Source organism: Oncorhynchus mykiss, chromosome 13 (assembly GCF_057628025.1).
Source record: "Oncorhynchus mykiss isolate SJ-2025 chromosome 13, ASM5762802v1, whole genome shotgun sequence".
Classification (NCBI taxonomy): domain Eukaryota; kingdom Metazoa; phylum Chordata; class Actinopteri; order Salmoniformes; family Salmonidae; genus Oncorhynchus; species Oncorhynchus mykiss.
The window spans coordinates 76,097,140-76,116,906 of NC_143034.1; the positions used below are offsets into that span (position 1 = coordinate 76,097,140).

Sequence of the window (19,767 nt, forward strand, 5' to 3'; positions counted from 1 at the left end):
TTAACCAGACTGTTATACTAGCTGTCTGGTCTGTTATACTAGCAGTCTAGTCTGTTATACTAGCTGTCTAGTCTGTTATACTAGCTGTCTAGTCTGTTATACTAGCAGTCTAGTCTGTTATACTAGCAGTCTAGTCTGTTATACTAGCAGTCTAGTCTGTTATACTAGCTGTCTAGTCTGTTATACTAGCTGTCTAGTCTGTTATATAATACCACTAGCAGCATCTTAACCAGACTGTTATACTAGCTGTCTGGTCTGTTATACTAGCAGTCTAGTCTGTTATACTAGCTGTCTAGTCTGTTATACTAGCTGTCTAGTCTGTTATACTAGCTGTCTAGTCTGTTATACTAGCAGTCTAGTCTGTTATACTAGCTGTCTAGTCTGTTATACTAGCTGTCTAGTCTGTTATACTAGCAGTCTAGTCTGTTATATAATACCACTAGCAGCATCTTAACCAGACTGTTATACTAGCTGTCTGGTCTGTTATACTAGCAGTCTAGTCTGTTATACTAGCTGTCTGGTCTGTTATACTAGCAGTCTAGTCTGTTATACTAGCAGTCTAGTCTGTTATATAATACCACTAGCAGCATCTTAACCAGACTGTTATACTAGCTGTCTAGTCTGTTATACTAGCAGTCTAGTCTGTTATACTAGCAGTCTAGTATGTTATACTAGCTGTCTGGTCTGTTATACTAGCTGTCTAGTCTGTTATACTAGCAGTCTAGTATGTTATACTAGCTGTCTGGTCTGTTATACTAGCTGTCTGGTCTGTTATACTAGCAGTCTAGTCTGTTATACTAGCTGTCTAGTCTGTTATACTAGCTGTCTAGTCTGTTATACTAGCTGTCTAGTCTGTTATACTAGCTGTCTAGTCTGTTATACTAGCAGTCTAGTCTGTTATACTAGCAGTCTAGTCTGTTATACTAGCAGTCTAGTCTGTTATACTAGCAGTCTAGTCTGTTATACTAGCAGTCTAGTCTGTTATACTAGCAGTCTAGTCTGTTATACTAGCTGTCTAGTCTGTTATACTAGCTGTCTAGTCTGTTATACTAGCTGTCTGGTCTGTTATACTAGCAGTCTGGTCTGTTATACTAGCAGTCTAGTCTGTTATACTAGCAGTCTAGTCTGTTATACTAGCTGTCTGGTCTGTTATACTAGCTGTCTAGTCTGTTATACTAGCTGTCTAGTCTGTTATACTAGCTGTCTAGTCTGTTATACTAGCTGTCTAGTCTGTTATAGTAGCTGTCTAGTCTGTTATACTAGCTGTCTAGTCTGTTATACTAGCTGTCTAGTCTGTTATACTAGCTGTCTAGTCTGTTATACTAGCTGTCTGGTCTGTTATACTAGCTGTCTGGTCTGTTATACCAGCTGTCTGGTCTGTTATACTAGCTGTCTGGTCTGTTATACTAGCTGTCTGGTCTGTTATACTAGCTGTCTAGTCTGTTATACTAGCAGTCTAGTCTGTTATACTAGCAGTCTAGTCTGTTTTACTAGCAGTCTAGTCTGTTATACTAGCAGTCTGGTCTGTTATACTAGCAGTCTAGTCTGTTATACTAGCTGTCTGGTCTGTTATACTAGCTGTCTGGTCTGTTATACTAGCTGTCTGGTCTGTTATACTAGCTGTCTGGTCTGTTATACTAGCTGTCTGGTCTGTTATACTAGCTGTCTGGTCTGTTATACTAGCTGTCTGGTCTGTTATACTAGCTGTCTGGTCTGTTATACTAGCTGTCTAGTCTGTTATACTAGCTGTCTAGTCTGTTATACTAGCTGTCTAGTCTGTTATACTAGCTGTCTAGTCTGTTATACTAGCTGTCTGGTCTGTTATACTAGCTGTCTGGTCTGTTATACTAGCTGTCTGGTCTGTTATACTAGCTGTCTAGTCTGTTATACTAGCTGTCTAGTCTGTGTTTTATAAATGTTCAATGAGCATAAAGCACAAAGCACAGTCTCATTCTGATAAATCAGGTAGGACACTTGATTTCAACATCTGAACAAAGTGGACAGGAGAGCATGCTGCTCAAACAGCTGGAGATGTACAGAAGGGTGTGTTCATCACAATCTGTTCTACCTGGTTAGCTAGCAGATCTCTCTCTCATTCACTCGCTCTCTCCGACTCAGCAGGATATCCTGTTCGCTTGTAAGTCTACTAAAGGAATCCGTTAGTACCAACCTTCTCCATCCATCACTCTCCCATTCACTCGTTCTCTCTCTCATTCACTCGTTCTCTCTCTCATTCACTCATTCTCTCTCCCATTCACTCGTTCTCTCTCTCATTCACTCGTTCTCTCTCTCGTTCTCTCCTACAGGACTACCTACCGACTCAGCAGGATATTCTCCTGGCCCGTAAGCCCACTAAAGGTATCCACGAGTACGACTTTGAGATCAAGAACGTTCCATTTAAGATGGTGGACGTTGGGGGTCAAAGGTCGGAGAGACGGAGATGGTTTGAGTGTTTTGACTCTGTCACCTCCATCCTCTTCCTCGTCTCCTCTTCAGAGTATGACCAGGTGGGTTTACACACACACACACACGTTTCTGTCCTTGTGAATGAAATTAAATGACCAAGAATTTGGATGTATGCACACACACTCTCTTAAATCAGCACACACACACACACCTGTCTTTGGATGTTATATACAATTAAATATCATTTGTATTTCACACACACACACACCCTACTCCCCTAACCTCTTAACCCCCCCCCCCCCCCCCCAGGTCTTGATGGAGGACCGTCAAACCAACCGTCTCAGCGAATCCCTCAACATCTTCGAGACGATCGTCAACAATCGTGTTTTCTCCAACGTCTCCATCATCCTGTTCCTCAACAAGACGGACCTTCTGGAGGACAAGGTGCGCTCGGTCCCCATCAAGGACTATTTCCCAGAGTACCCCGGGGAGCCACACAGCCTGGCCGACGTACAGAGGTTCCTAGTGGACTGTTTCCGGGGGAAGAGGAGGGACGTGACACAGAAGCCCCTGTACCACCACTTCACCACAGCCATCAACACGGAGAACATTCGACTGGTGTTCCGAGACGTCAAGGACACCATCCTCCACGACAACCTAAAGCAGCTGATGCTGCAGTGATCGCAGGGGGGTTATGACCTTTTTCAAGTCACCTTTTGGCCTTTAACCCCCAACCGTCCCCCCCGTGACTCCTCACCGTGACCCACTGACTTGCCATGATTGCAGGGTGATGAACAGAGAGCAGAAGAGTTGTTGTGTTACACTGTGTCACTGCCTTTTAAGTCACCTTTTGGCCCTTGACCTTTAACCCCTGCGAGCCCTCACCTTGACCCCTGATCTCCAGTCACCTCTGGTGCAGGCTGTCACCTATGACCCTTGACCACTGAACCCTGTTACCACTTCTAATGGCCTTGTACCTGGCAGTTCTACCCCCCCCCCCCTTCTAAACCACTGTAAATGAGCTCTCCCAATCCCTCCCCTCACACACCCCTCTCCTCTCTTTTAATGGACTATTCCAGAGTCTGTAGATATGTTGATGTGTTCTGTAGGATGAAGTTGCCCTCAGACTCTGATCCTGGGTCAGTTTTTAATTCCCCCCACTAATGGTTAATGACAGGATATGGGGAGGGGAAGCTGGTCCTAAATCTGTTGTTCTATATTACTATATTCACTCTGTTGGTTCACTCTTAACTCTCCTGTCTCACTCTGTCACTTTGTAACCTGTCTGAGAAGCCCAGACCACTGCTGGAGGTTAGCGGTCAAGGGTGAAGGGGTCAACTGGCCTTTCTGTGTTGGAGGGAGGAGTCAAAGGTCGTCACCCACGGCAACCAGGGAAGCGGGAGTGGTAAACGCTGTAGAACAAAATGATGATGATGATGATGACTGTGTTTCACTGGCGTCAGCCTGTCGCTATGCACCTCCACTCACACCTGCCCTGAACTGGCTTGATTCTACACTTCCTTTTCCCTCAGAGCCTGATTATGACATCACCGTGCCCCCCCCCCCCGCCCCCATTCTGACAGCCAATCAGTGTCACTATCTGGATGTGGAACCAACTGCAGCGGAGAGCTTGTTACTTGTTGTTGTTGCTGAGGGGGAAGTTAAAGAGTGGGGGGACTTTACAACACTGTACTAAAACTAATCCTTAATGATTCCACAAATAAGCCTTTTACCACTGTCTGATGATTACCTATCAAACAGAGCTATACACACACACACACACACCCTGCCCATAGAGACTCTTCTGACCTGAACCTGGTATTACTGTTTGGAACTTTCCCCACATAGATTTATTATGAATATATGTACCTAAACATTGTCTTTGTAAGTTATATTTGAAAGGTTTTACACAAGTTTGATTTACACCTGCTGATGGACACCTGCTACACCTGCTGATGGACTGTTAAAGGAAGAGGGTGTGTGAACACACACGCTCAGACAGACTGGCCCGGACAGACTGGCCCGGACAGACTGGCCCGGACAGACTGGGCCGGACTGACCAGTTGATAAACTACTGAGCTAATTCTCAGGATACATTGTGGACCACTTATTTGTGTATTTAAAGCAATGATGTTCATTTGCCTAAGTCCTAAAACACACACACAGACAGACGGACGGCTGTCCATCAGAGGCTGGTAGTCTAAACAACTTGCCGGCCAGCTACATCCCCTCTTCCAGTCCTTTATTTCTCCCCTCTTTCTGTCCCTCTCTCTGTCTTAGTGTAAGCAAGTGATCAGCCTTATAAACCCTGTGGAGGCTCATCCTAGCGGGAAGAGACTGATCAGCCTTATAAACCCTGTGGAGGCTCATCCTAGAGGGAAGAGACTGTGATCAGCCTTATAAACCCTGCGGAGGCTCATCCTAGAGGGAAGAGACAGTGATCCGCCTTATAAACCCTGTGGAGGCTCATCCTAGAGGGAAGAGACTGATCAGCCTTATAAACCCTGTGGAGGCTCATCCTAGAGGGAAGAGACTGATCAGCCTTATAAACCCTGTGGAGGCTCATCCTAGAGGGAAGAGACTGTGATCAGCCTTATAAACCCTGTGGAGGCTCACCCTAGAGGGAAGAGACTGATCAGCCTTATAAACCCTTTGGAGGCTCATCCTAGAGGGAAGAGACTGTGATCAGCCTTATAAACCCTGTGGAGGCTCATCCTAGAGGGAAGAGACTGTGATCAGCCTTATAAACCCTGTGGAGGCTCATCCTAGAGGGAAGAGACTGTGATCAGCCTTATAAACCCTGTGGAGGCTCATCCTAGAGGGAAGAGACTGTGATCAGCCTTATAAACCCCGTGGAGGCTCATCCTAGAGGGAAGAAACTATGATCAGCCTTATAAACCCTGTGGAGGCTCATCCTAGAGGGAAGAGACTGTGATCAGCCTTATAAACCCTGCGGAGGCTCATCCTAGAGGGAAGAGACTGTGATCAGCCTTATAAACTCTGTGGAGGCTCATCCTAGAGGGAAGAGACAGTGATCAGCCATATAAACCCTGTGGAGGCTCATCCTAGACATACTCTTATCACTCAGTCAGGGGAAAGTGATGGGGAAACTGTGTCAAATGATTTGATTTAATTATGAATCTTTCTCTCTCTCTTAACTCCTCACCAACCAATGTGTCTTTATCTCTAGCAAACCCCCATAGCAGGCCTTTTAAATGAGTTGGACGTTGGGTTTCTACCAACTGAAGGGAAACCAGGAGAATGATACCGTTCACATTGTTGTACCCGTTATGCAGGGGGCGTCTGAAGTCACACCCTACTACTCTCTATCTAGTGCACTGCTTTCAGCCCTGTGTGTCTTTGACAGGGCACTACATAGGGCACTATGTTATTATTATTAAGGTAGTAGGGTGCGGTTTTGCACGTAGACTCCTAAAATCTCTCTCGTTGTCTCTCTCTCTCTCGTTGTCTCTCTCTCTCTCTCTCTCTCTCTCTCTCTCTCTCTCTCTCTCTCTCTCTCTCTCTCTCTCTCTCTCTCTCTCTCTCGTTGTCTCGTTGTCTCTCTCTCTCTCTCTCGTTGTCTCTCTCTCTCGTTGTCTCCCAAGTGAGCGCTATTCCCTATATAGTTTTGGATGCAGTCTGAGTCTCGTTGGCCAAACATGCTGCATGTGTAGTTCAAGTCTCTCTCACAAACACTGTCAGCTCTGTCAGGGCTTCTGACTGATCGCTCCAGGCCACCCCTTCCATAGCTCCGAGTCATCCCCAGCACAGAGCTCTTTGTCTGGGCTGAGACTGTGTCAGGCCCCCTTGGCTGAAGGCCACCATTCCATCCTCTATACCAGTCGGATGGACTGGTGTGACTGGGACCAGTGTCTCCTCCCCCCGCGCCACACACACACACCAGTAAGTCAGACCAAACTAGGGTCTGTGATTTGCCTTTGTCTACCCTTCTCTCTGACCGGATGGACTGGTGTGACTGGGACCAGTGTCTCCTCCCCCAGCGCCACACACACACACACCAGTAAGTCAGACCAGACTAGGGTCTGTGATTTGCCTTTGTCGATGCTGAACAAACAGGTTTTTGAACAACACAGAGGCAGACCACTTTCTCCCAGGGGATGTAGATATCCACACAGGATACGTTCCAACTAAGATGCAACCGAAACTAAAAATAGCCTTATGGGCCACCGCCACCATAGTTAAAGCGTTTAGCCTTGTGGGCCACCATAGTTAAAGCGTTTAGCCTTGTGGGCCACCATAGTTAAAGCGTTTAGCCTTATGGGCCACCATAGTTAAAGCGTTTAGCCTTATGGGCCACCATAGTTAAAGCGTTTAGCCTTGTGGGCCACCATAGTTAAAGCGTTTAGCCTTATGGGCCACCATAGTTAAAGCGTTTAGCCTTGTGGGCCACCATAGTTAAAGCGTTTAGCCGAATGTGTGACCTCTGACCTGGGTTAAATAAAGTAGCCATCACTGTGCTTGCCCACCTTAGGAGCCCTGCTGTTTATAGAGTAGCCAGGTCCTTTAAGAGTGTTGTCTGATCTGGCCTGATCAACAGTGTTCCACTGGACCCAACATGTCCCAAAGTGATCATTCTAGAATCATGTGCATTCTAGAACTGTCCATTCTAGAACTGTTTCTAGCCATTCTATTTCTATGGGTGTAGTCAGTCGGTGCTTTTTGCCAAATGGCCTCCAGAGTGACTCAATACCCAGTAGACAGGCAGACGGACAGACCTATGTCCCCTACTGGTCTTATTTAGTGAGGGAGAGCTCAAATAGGAGTCCCCAATGGCACCCTCTTCCCTATATAGTGCACTAATGTTGACCAGGTCCCCATAGGGTCTAAAGTAGTGCACTATGTAGGGAATAGGCTGTCATTTGGAACACAGCCCAGACAGACGCAGGTCTTTGTCTGCTCCGGTCAGAGAGAAGGGTAGACAGTCTGCCAGTAGTAACACCGTGGTCAGTATTCAGTCAGTGTGTGTGTATCTGCTCCTTCAGGCCGTCTCTCTCTCTCTCTGTGCTGCTGCTGATGCTGTGGTTTTAAACGTGTGCCAACGACTCCGTTCCAATATCAACGCTCGCCCACTCGTTCGAATGCACTGCTTCCTTCATGTTAGTGTGGATGTTGGAATGCAGCCCCAAGAGTCAGTCAGAACACAGTGTCATTTCAAAAGCCCAGGCCCACTTTGACGATGTCACAAAGCCAAAGCCTGTTTCATTAGGATTCTGCTACTGACAAAAACCTGCCTTCAGTGGCCTGGTCTGAGTTGTCATTCATTGTGTCAAAAAGAGTTGTAGAGATTTCAAGCTGTTAACTGTGATGTCAGAGCCCCGCCCTGCCCTGAGAACTGTCTGTTCCTCTATCTACTACAACTCCTTCTTCCTGCTCTCTCTCTCTGTCTCTCTGTCTGTCATCATGACATCACTGAGGGTTCCGACACATCTAGAATGAAACGTCATTCTAGTTCTATTGATTCTATGGAATGTGGAGGAAGGTTTGGGGCCAGGTCCATTATATCAAGGTGAAGGTGCAATCTGGCGTTCTGGACCTGAGGTGGGAAGGACCTGAGGTGTGTGTGTGTGTGTGTAAGGTGATGGTGTTTTAAAGCTATGCAACAGCACTGTGCTCCAGTCCACACAGCAAAAATACTTAAATGAACCACTTCTCTGTATGTTATGAGAATAATCACGATGATGTGTTACTGCTCTGCCCCATGTAATCAGTTTCTTTATTAGCCAAGAGTAAAATATGCAAATGATCTGCCAAAAATATGACTGATATTGTTGTGCCTCCTGTTACCCGACTTCGCCTTTTCCCCCTAATCAAGGTTTTATACTTGCAGTGTTTGCCTTAGCGGTGTTTTTATGTCCTCATTTCAAGATGAAGGTTTGCATTCCAAATGGCACCCTATTCCCTACATGACGACCTATTGGCTCTGGTCTAAAGTAGTATAAGTAAACAGGGACACGGGGGTGTCATTTGGGACAGTATCCAAGAAGATAATTCACATACGAGTCCCAACAACGGTTACAAAACTGTGTTTCTCTGGCTTATTGTAGTTCAGATGTTTTTTATATTGTTTATGACGAAATGCTTTCATTGTACAGTCTCTAACTTATACTGTCTTACCTTCTTACTGTTCTCCCAATAAAACCACAAACCATTTTACAAACTGTGACGTGTGTTTTGAAATCACTTCATTGGCGTTCTCTTTGACAGTCGTTTGTCACAACTGTGTGTGTCTCGTTTGTCAGTTTCCAATCTCACGTGATGTTTAGTTGTTCCAATGTCCATTTAAATGTCTTGTCAATGTTTTTCACTTGACACCACTTAAGCAGAATAGATTTTATAGATCCTATCTTTGCAAAAAAAATAGTTAATTTATTAAACGTGTATAAGACCCTGGGTTCGGGTCAGTTTCAATTGAAGTCATTCAATCTTCTTTTATTTTAAATGTCATCTATTTTCAATGCCGTCTCGATAAAGCTGGAAATGGAGAAACTATTAAAATGTTTTTCCATTTCTGACTTTTTAAAAATTCAAATTACTTCCTGAAATGACTGACTTTTATTAAGCCGCTATTTTTGACAACTCAGGTGTTTCATATTGGACAAGTTCAGGTCCCCATTGAAGTGTTTTTCATTCTGGTTGGTGTCTAATGAACAGGAGCCGGAAGAGAGATTGGAGAGGGGAGTTCTAGTCAGCTGAGGGGTGTTATGGTTGGTGTCTAATGAACAGGAGCCGGAAGAGAGATTGGAGAGGGGAGTTCTAGTCAGCTGAGGGGTGTTATGGTTGGTGTCTAATGAACAGGAGCCGGAAGAGAGATTGGAGAGGGGAGTTCTAGTCAGCTGAGGGGTGTTATGGTTGGTGTCTAATGAACAGGAGCCAGAAGGGAGATTGGAGAGGGGAGTTCTAGTCAGCTGAGGGGTGTTATGGTTGGTGTCTAATGAACAGGAGCCAGAAGGGAGATTGGAGAGGGGAGTTCTAGTCAGCTGAGGGGTGTTATGGTTGGTGTCTAATGAACAGGAGCCAGAAGGGAGATTGGAGAGGGGAGTTCTAGTCAGCTGAGGGGTGTTATGGTTGGTGTCTAATGAACAGGAGCCAGAAGGGAGATTGGAGAGGGGAGTTCTAGTCAGCTGAGGGGTGTTATGGTTGGTGTCTAATGAACAGGAGCCAGAAGGGAGATTGGAGAGGGGAGTTCTAGTCAGCTGAGGGGTGTTATGGTTGGTGTCTAATGAACAGGAGCCAGAAGAGAGATTGGAGAGGGGAGTTCTAGTCAGCTGAGGGGTGTTATGTTGGTGTCTAATGAACAGGAGCCAGAAGGGAGATTGGAGAGGGGAGTTCTAGTCAGCTGAGGGGTGTTATGGTTGGTGTCTAATGAACAGGAGCCAGAAGGGAGATTGGAGAGGGGAGTTCTAGTCAGCTGAGGGGTGTTATGTTGTTGGTGGATTATTTTCCCACACTTTAAATGATCTACATCCCAAATGGCACCCTAATCTCTACATAGTGCACTACTTTAGACCAGGTCCCATAAGACTGGGAAGTATTCAAACCCTTTTGACTTTTTCCACCTTTTGTTATATTACAACCTTATTCTAAAATGGATTTTATTAAATCCCTCATCAATCTACACACAATACCCCATAATGACATCACAATACCCCATAATGACATCACAATATCCCACAATGACATCACAATACCCCATAATGACATCACAATACCCCATAATGACATCACAATATCCCACAATGACATCACAATACCCCATAATGACATCACAATACCCCATAATACAAAAACAGGTTTATAGACATTTTAGCAAAACTAAAATAAAAAAAATCACATTTACAGACATTTTCAGACCCTTTTACTCAGTACTTTGTTGAAGCACCTTTGGCAGAAATTACAGCCTCAAGTCTTCTTGGATATGATGCTTGTTGGGGGTTACCCTGGGGGTTGGGTGTTACCCTGGGGGTCGGGGGTTGCGTGTGGGGTTACACCAGTGCCATGATTACTGTATATATGTGATAATCTTTGTATGCTTGCAATGCGCAATGATGGAAAAGTACTGGGTAAATGGAGATGTACTGCTTTAGTTCTCAGGCTGAGAAGTGTCTGCACCTGCTGATATTCACACAGGCTCAAGGCCAAGATGGTAGAGGGAGAAACCACAGTCTAGACATGTTTTTCTCATCTTAGATACTTTGTATCTAATCCAATGCAACAATGTTAAGGTATGACTGACGGTAGGTTGTATCCTGTTTAGCCACACAGATCTTTACTGTAGACTACTGAGGTAATTCTGTATGTGAATCTCTGTCTGCATTTTATTACTAAAGAGTTTTATACCAAGGTTCCTGTGTCTGTGTCATCTATCTGGAAGACTGATTGTTGAAGGAAGCTTACATCACCCAATGCAAAGGACCAGCCAACATTTGGCGAGCAGGAGTGACCGCTGCACTTGTGACCGCTGCGCCTGTGACCGCTACGCCTGTGACCGCTGCACCTGTGACCGCTACACCTGTGACCGCTACACCTGTGACCGCTACGCCTGTGACCGCTACACCTGTGACCGCTACACCTGTGACCGCTGCACCTGTGACCGCGGCGCCTGTGACCGCTACACCTGTGACCGCTACACCTGTGACCGCTGCACCTGTGACCGCGGCGCCTGTGACCGCTACACCTGTGACCGCTACACCTGTGACCGCTGCGCCTGTGACCGCGGCGCCTGTGACCGCTACACCTGTGACCGCTACACCTGTGACCGCGGCGCCTGTGACCGCTGCGCCTGTGACCGCTACACCTGTGACCGCTGCGCCTGTGACCGCTACGCCTGTGACCGCTGCGCCTGTGACCGCTACGCCTGTGACCGCTGCGCCTGTGACCGCTACGCCTGTGACCGCTACACCTGTGACCGCTGCGCCTGTGACCGCTACACCTGTGACCGCTGCGCCTGTGACCGCTACACCTGTGACCGCTGCGCCTGTGACCGCTACGCCTGTGACCGCTACACCTGTGACCGCTGCGCCTGTGACCGCTGCGCCTGTGACCGCTACACCTGTGACCGCGGCGCCTGTGACCGCTGCGCCCGGAGGCTCTTCGTCCCACTGTGCAGCGCGTCAAATTATAAGGTAAACAAGCCGCCTGTTAAACCAAAAGTCTGATATTAGAAGAAGCACTGTGTGGTTGATGACTGATTCCAGTAGGTAAGTGGCACATCGCTCATCGGGGTTGAGAATTACAGGAACAGTCGATAGCTAAATGTATGTACAAGGCCGTCGTTATAGGATGTATAAGTGATAAATGACCCAGATTCCACCGTAGGCCTATGGTGTGGCCTACGGTGTGGCCTACCACGGTGTGGCCTACGGTGTGGTCCACGGTGTGGCCTACCACGGTGTGGCCTACGGTGTGGTCCATGGTGTGGTCCACGGTGTGGTCCACGGTGTGGTCCACGGTGTGGCCTACGGTGTGGTCCATGGTGTGGTCCATGGTGTGGCCTACGGTGTGGCCTACGGTGTGGTCCACGGTGTGGTCCACGGTGTGGCCTACGGTGTGGTCCACGGTGTGGTCCACGGTGTGGCCTACGGTGTGGCCTACGGTGTGGTCCATGGTGTGGTCCATGGTGTGGTCCACGGTGTGGTCCACGGTGTGGTCCACGGTGTGGCCTACGGTGTGTCCCACGGTGTGGTCCACGGTGTGGCCTACGGTGTGGTCCAAGGTGTGGTCTACGGTGTGTCCCACGGTGTGGTCCACAGTGTGGCCTACGGTGTGGCCTACGGTGTGGTCCATGTTGTGGTCTACAGTGTGTCCCACGGTGTGGCCTACGGTGTGGTCCATGGTGTGGTCCATGGTGTGGTCCATGGTGTGGCCTACGGTGTGGCCTACGGTGTGGTCCATGGTGTGGTCCACGGTGTGGCCTACGGTGTGGTCCACGATGTGGCCTACGGTGTGGTCCATGGTGTGGGCCATGGTGTGGTCCATGGTGTGGCCTACGGTGTGGTCCACGGTGTGGCCTACAGTGTGGTCCACGGTGTGGCCTACGGTGTGGCCTACAGTGTGGTCCATGGTGTGGTCCACGGTGTGGCCTACGGTGTGGTCCACGGTGTGGTCCATGGTGTGGTCCATGGTGTGGCCTACGGTGTGGTCCATGGTGTGGCCTACGGTGTGGTCCATGGTGTGGTCCATGGTGTGGTCCACGGTGTGGCCTACGGTGTGGTCCATGGTGTGGTCCACGGTGTGGCCTACGGTGTGGCCTACGTTGTGGTCCATGGTGTGGTCCACGGTGTGGTCCATGGTGTGGTCCATGGTGTGGCCTACGGTGTGGTCCCCGGTGTGGCCTACGGTGTGGCCTACGGTGTGGTCCATGTTGTGGTCTACGGTGTGTCCCACGGTGTGGCCTACGGTGTGGTCCATGGTGTGGTCCACGGTGTGGTCCATGGTGTGGTCCACGGTGTGGTCCACGGTGTGGTCCACGGTGTGGTCCATGGTGTGGTCCATGGTGTGGTACATGGTGTGGCCTACGGTGTGGTCTACGGTGTGGTCCACGGTGTGGCCTACGGTGTGGTCCATGGTGTGGTCCACGGTGTGGTCCACGGTGTGGCCTACGGTGTGGTCCATGGTGTGGGCCATGGTGTGGTCCATGGTGTGGCCTACGGTGTGGTCCACGGTGTGGCCTACGGTGTGGTCCACGGTGTGGCCTACGGTGTGGCCTACAGTGTGGTCCATGGTGTGGTCCACGGTGTGGCCTACGGTGTGGTCCATGGTGTGGACCATGGTGTGGTCCATGGTGTGGCCTACGGTGTGGTCCATGGTGTGGCCTACGGTGTGGTCCATGGTGTGGTCCATGGTGTGGTCCATGGTGTGGTCCACGGTGTGGCCTACGGTGTGGTCCACGGTGTGGCCTACGGTGTGGTCCACGGTGTGGTCCACGGTGTGTCCCACGGTGTGGTCCACGGTGTGGCCTACGGTGTGGTCTACGGTGTGGTCCATGTTGTGGTCTACGGTGTGTCCCACGGTGTGGCCTACGGTGTGGTCCATGGTGTGGTCCACGGTGTGGTCCATGGTGTGGTCCACGGTGTGGTCCACGGTGTGGTCCATGGTGTGGTCCATGGTGTGGCCTACGGTGTGGCCTACGGTGTGGTCCACGGTGTGGCCTACGGTGTGGTCCACGGTGTGGTCCATGGTGTGGTCCACGGTGTGGTCCACGGTGTGGCCTACGGTGTGGTCCATGGTGTGGGCCATGGTGTGGTCCACGGTGTGGCCTACGGTGTGCTCCACGGTGTGGCCTACGGTGTGGTCCACGGTGTGGCCTACGGTGTGGCCTACAGTGTGGTCCATGGTGTGGTCCACAGTGTGGCCTACGGTGTGGTCCATGGTGTGGTCCATGGTGTGGTCCATGGTGTGGTCCACGGTGTGGCCTACGGTGTGGTCCACGGTGTGGCCTACGGTGTGGCCTACGGTGTGGTCCACGGTGTGGCCTACGGTGTGGTCCACGGTGTGGTCCACGTTGTGGTCCACGGTGTGGTCCACGGTGTGGTCCACGGTGTGGCCTACGGTGTGGTCCATGGTGTGGCCTACGGTGTGGTCCATGGTGTGGCCTACGGTGTGGTCCATGGTGTGGTCCACGGTGTGGTCCATGGTGTGGTCCACGGTGTGGCCTACGGTGTGGTCCATGGTGTGGCCTACGGTGTGGTCCATGGTGTGGCCTACGGTGTGGCCTACGGTGTGGTCCATGGTATGGCCTACGGTGTGTCCCACGGTGTGGTTCACGGTGTGGCCTACGGTGTGGCCTACGGTGTGACCTACGGTGTGGCCTACGGTGTGGTCCATGGTGTGGCCTACGGTGTGGCCTACGGTGTGTCCCACGGTGTGGCCTACGTATAGTACAGTAGTATAGTACTCACCATAGATATTAACAGAGCAGCAGCAGCGTTCCGGGGGGAAGTAGAGTACTCACCATAGATAATAACAGAGCAGCAGCAGCGTTCCGGGGGGAAGTATAGTACTCACCATAGATAATAACAGAGAGCAGCAGCAGCGTTCCGAGGGGAAGTATAGTACTCACCATAGATAATAACAGAGAGTAGCAGCAGCGTTCCAGGGGGAAGTAGAGTACTCACCATAGATAATAACAGAGCAGCAGCAGCGTTCTGGGGGGAAGTATAGTACTCACCATAGATAATAACAGAGCAGCAGCAGCGTTCCAGGGGGAAGTAGAGTACTCACCATAGATAATAACAGAGCAGCAGCAGCAGCGTTCCAGGGGGAAGTAGAGTACTCACCATAGATAATAACAGAGAGTAGCAGCGTTCCAGGGGGAAGTATAGTACTCACCATAGATAATAACAGAGAGTAGCAGCGTTCCGGGGGGAAGTAGAGTACTCACCATAGATAATAACAGAGAGTAGCAGCGTTCCGGGGGGAAGTAGAGTACTCACCATAGATAATAACAGAGAGTAGCAGCGTTCCGGGGGGAAGTAGAGTACTCACCATAGATAATAACAGAGCAGCAGCAGCGTTCCGGGGGGAAGTAGAGTACTCACCATAGATAATAACAGAGCAGCAGCAGCATTCCAGGGGGAAGTATAGTACTCACCATAGATAATAACAGAGCAGCAGCAGCGTTCCAGGGGGAAGTATAGTACTCACCATAGATAATAACAGAGCAGCAGCAGCAGCGTTCCAGGGGGAAGTATAGTACTCACCATAGATAATAACAGAGAGTAGCAGCGTTCCAGGGGGAAGTATAGTACTCACCATAGATAATAACAGAGAGTAGCAGCGTTCCGGGGGGAAGTAGAGTACTCACCATAGATAATAACAGAGAGTAGCAGCGTTCCGGGGGGAAGTAGAGTACTCACCATAGATAATAACAGAGCAGCAGCAGCATTCCAGGGGGAAGTATAGTACTCACCATAGACAATAACAGAGCAGCAGCAGTGTTCCAGGGGGAAGTAGAGTACTCACCATAGATAATAACAGAGCAGCAGCAGCGTTCCAGGGGGAAGTAGAGTACTCACCATAGATAATAACAGAGCAGCAGCAGCGTTCCAGGGGAAAGTAGAGTACTCACCATAGATAATAACAGAGCAGCAGCAGCGTTCCGAGGGGAAGTAGAGTACTCACCATAGATAATAACAGAGCAGCAGCAGTGTTCCGAGGGGAAGTAGAGTACTCACCATAGATAATAACAGAGCAGCAGCAGCGTTCCAGGGGGAAGTAGAGTACTCACCATAGATAATAACAGAGCAGCAGCGTTCCAGGGGGAAGTAGAGTACTCACCAACATGTCATCGATGAGGGACAGGAAGAGCTGCTTTGCTTAGCACTGTGATGGGGCTGTTCTAATGTTACCAAGGCAGGAGAGCCTCATGTACATCAGGATGTAATGTTACTGAGGAGACGCTAGGTGGCACTGTGATGGGGCTGGACTAATGTTACCAAGGCAGCAGAGCCTCATGTACATCAGGATGTAATGTCACTGAGGAGACGCTAGGTGGCACTGTGATGGGGCTGGACTAATGTTACCAAGGCAGCAGAGCCTCATGTACATCAGGATGTAATGTTACTGAGGAGACGCTAGGTGGAAGCGTAACACAGGAGTTATCACTGTACTGTAGAATACTATAGGAGAAACGCTAGGTGGCAACGTAACACAGCGTGCGTTATCACGGTACTGTAGACCACTGTAGGAGCGAGAGGGTCACAGCAGCAAGATATGTGACCTGTTGCCACAAGAAAAGCCCAACCAGTGAAGAACAAACACCATTGTAAAAACAACCCATATTTACGTTTATTTATTTTCCCTTTTGTACTTTAACTAACATAGACATAATATGACATTTGAAATGTCTTTATTCCTTTGGAAGTTTAATGAGTGTAATGTTTACTGTTCATTTTTATTGTTAATTTCACTTTTGTTTATTATCTACTTCACTTTCTTTGGCAATGTTAACATATGTTTCCCATGCCAATAAAGCCCCTTAATTTGAAATTGAGAGGTAGAGCGGTAGAGAAGTAGAGAGAGAGACATTGCTTTGGCAATGTTAACATATGTTTTCCCATGCCAATAAATCCCTTAAATTTGAATTGAGTGAGTGTGTGTGTGTGTGTGTACCATAAATCATCAACATCAACACTGAGATACACACATACATTAATCTTCAGCTTCAACACTGACAGACTCTATCTTCCTCTCTCTCTTGATGTCTTTCTCTCGTCCAGTAACTACAGTGTATTCTGAAAGTATTCAGACCCCTTGACTTTTTCCACATTTACGTTACGTTACAGCCTGATTTCTACGTAAGGATTCAGACCCTTTGCTCAGATACTTGAGATTGTGACTTGTCCCAAAGCCACTCCTGCGTTTCTTGTCTGTGTGCTTAGGGTCATTGTCCTGTTGGAAGGTGAACCTTCACCCCAGTCTGCTCTGGAGCAGGTTTTCATCAAGGATCTCTGTACTTTGCTCCATTCATCTTTCTCTCGATCCTGATTAGTCTCCTAGTCCCTGCCGCTGAAAAACATCCCCACAGCATGATGCTGCCACCACCACCATGCTTCACCGTAGGGATGGTGCCAGGTTTCCTCCAGACATGATGCTGCCACCACCATGCTTCACCGTAGGGATGGTGCCAGGTGTCCTCCAGACATGATGCTGCCACCACCATGCTTCACCGTAGGGATGGTGCCAGGTTTTGTCCAGACATGACGCTTGGTATTCGGGCCAAAGAGTTCAATCTTGGCGGGACCTTATATAGACAGGTGTGTGCCTTTCCAAATCATGTCCAATCAATTGAATTTACCACAGGTGGATTCCAATCAAGTTGTAGAAACATCTGAAGGATGATCAATGGAAACAGGATGCACCTGAGCTCAATTTCAAGTATCATAGCAAAGGGTCTGAATACTTATGTCAATAAACTATTTCTGTATTCTCCATTTGCAAAAATGTCTAACAACCTGTTTTTGCTTTGTCATGATGGGGTGTTGTGATGTCATTATGGGGTATTGTGATGTCATTATGGGGCATTGTGATGTCATTATGGGTTATTGTGTGTAGATTGTGTGTAATTTTTAAAATATTTAATCCATTTTAGAGTAAGGCTGTAACGTAACACAATGTGGAAAAGGGGTCTGAATATATATATATATGTATATGTATATATGCCTCCCTCAATAGAATGAATACATGGACACGTGTTCAAATGTTCATTTGTTATAAACAAAATCAATTTAATCCATTTTAAAAAAGCTGATCAGCAGTGAGTGTTGCAGCAGAGATGATAGATCCTGTATCTCAGTGCAAGAGGTCTGAGTGACTGAGAGTCTTTGGGTAGGACATTTAGGCCAGTCTGAGGGAGGTCGGCCTCTCTCCTTCTCTCAGGGTCTTTACCTGCCTAATATGGTGGTGAAAGACTCCAGGGTGTTTCGAAGGTCGACCATCAAAGGAGTCGAGGAATCAACACCTTCATAGTCAGATCTCCACCTCTACCTACCCAGGAAGTTTAGTCTCGTCACTGTGGCCTTCGTAGTCAGATCTCCACCTCTACCTACCCAGGAAGTTTAGTCTCGTCACTGTGGCCTTGGCTTCAAATGCCTTTATATATATTTTATTTAAATAAACACAATATAAATAAAATCTTTGATTGTTTGTTTGATTGACTGGCAGGTAAAGCAGTTGATCCACAGAATTGAAACAGCTCGTCATTCACACTGTAATCCCTACATCTTAGTTTCACCTACGGCCTCGTTTGGTACTTTTATATCACATTTATACATCACATAGGTACATGAAGTAGACTGTTGACCAATACATACCGTGGTACAGGCTGTGCAGAATACTGTGGTGGTATTGTGTCTGGATAACGGTAGTCATTCAGATTCAACCATAATAATAGTAATCGATATAAAGACAGGACTTGGCCTGTTACTAACATGACCTTTGGCATCAACTGAGGGGTTGAGACAGAGAAACAGTCATCGTGGTTATAACTATGAACCCGAGAGGTCATGTCATGGTTATAACTGTGAACCCGAGAGGTCATGTCATGGTTATAACTATGAACCCGAGAGGTCATATCATGGTTATAACTATGAACCCGAGAGGTCATATCATGGTTATAACTATGAACCCGAGAGGTCATATCATGGTTATAACTATGAACCCGAGAGGTCATGTCATGGTTATAACTATGAACCCGAAAGGTCATGTCATGGTTATAACTATGAACCCGAGAGGTCATGTCATGGTTATAACTATGAACCCGAGAGGTCATGTCATGGTTAGAACTATGAACCCGAAAGGTCATGTCATGGTTATAACTATGAACCCGAGAGGTCATATCATGGTTATAACTATGAACCCGAGAGGTCATGTCATGGTTATAACTATGAACCCGAGAGGTCATGTCATGGTTATAACTATGAACCCGAGAGGTCATGTCATGGTTATAACTATGAACCCGAGAGGTCATATCATGGTTATAACTATGAACCCGAGAGGTCATGTCATGGTTATAACTATGAACCCGAGAGGTCATGTCATGGTTATAACTATGAACCCGAGAGGTCATGTCATGGTTATAACTATGAACCCGAGAGGTCATGTCATGGTTATAACTATGAACCCGAGAGGTCATGTCATGGTAATAACTATGAACCCGAGAGGTCATGTCATGGTTATAACTATGAACCCGAGAGGTCATGTCATGGATATAACTGAACAGAGAGGTCATGTCATGGATATAACTGAACAGAGAGGTCATGTCATGGTTAGAACTATGAACATAGAGGTCATGTCATGGATATTACTGAAGAGAGAGGTCATATCATGGTTATAACTATGAACAGAGAGGTCATATCATGGTTATAACTATGAACCCGAGAGGTCATGTCATGGTTATAACTATGAACCTGAGAGGTCATATCATGGTTATAACTATGAACCCGAGAGGTCATATCATGGTTATAACTATGAACAGAGAGGTAAGATCATGGTTAGAACTATGAACCCGAGAGGTCATGTCATGGTTATAACTATGAACCCGAGAGGTCATGTCATGGTTATAACTATGAACCCGAGAGGTCATGTCATGGTTATAACTATGAACCCGAGAGGTCATGTCATGGTAATAACTATGAACCCGAGAGGTCATGTCATGGTTATAACTATGAACCCGAGAGGTCATGTCATGGATATAACTGAACAGAGAGGTCATGTCATGGATATAACTGAACAGAGAGGTCATGTCATGGTTAGAACTATGAACATAGAGGTCATGTCATGGATATTACTAAAGAGAGAGGTCATATCATGGTTATAACTATGAACAGAGAGGTCATATCATGG

The 19,767-nt window shown here is 47.7% G+C and overlaps 1 protein-coding gene and 1 long non-coding RNA gene across 2 annotated transcripts in view; both read left to right on the forward strand.

The window, feature by feature from the left end:
* gna13b (G protein subunit alpha 13b) overlaps positions 1-8,584 on the forward strand; it is a 48,644-nt gene extending 40,060 nt beyond the window's left edge. The window contains exons 4-5 of the mRNA XM_036942031.2: positions 2,307-2,507; positions 2,716-8,584. Coding sequence (XP_036797926.1) covers positions 2,307-2,507; positions 2,716-3,087 — 573 coding nt within the window. The 3' untranslated portion in view covers positions 3,088-8,584. The remainder of the gene's footprint in view (positions 1-2,306; positions 2,508-2,715) is intronic.
* Positions 8,585-18,323: 9,739 nt separating this feature from the next.
* On the forward strand, positions 18,324-19,221 carry LOC149979016 (uncharacterized). Its single transcript, XR_016486128.1, has 2 exons — positions 18,324-18,425; positions 19,119-19,221. It is a non-coding gene; the product is annotated as an uncharacterized LOC149979016 (long non-coding RNA).
* The last annotated feature ends 546 nt before the right edge of the window (positions 19,222-19,767 follow it).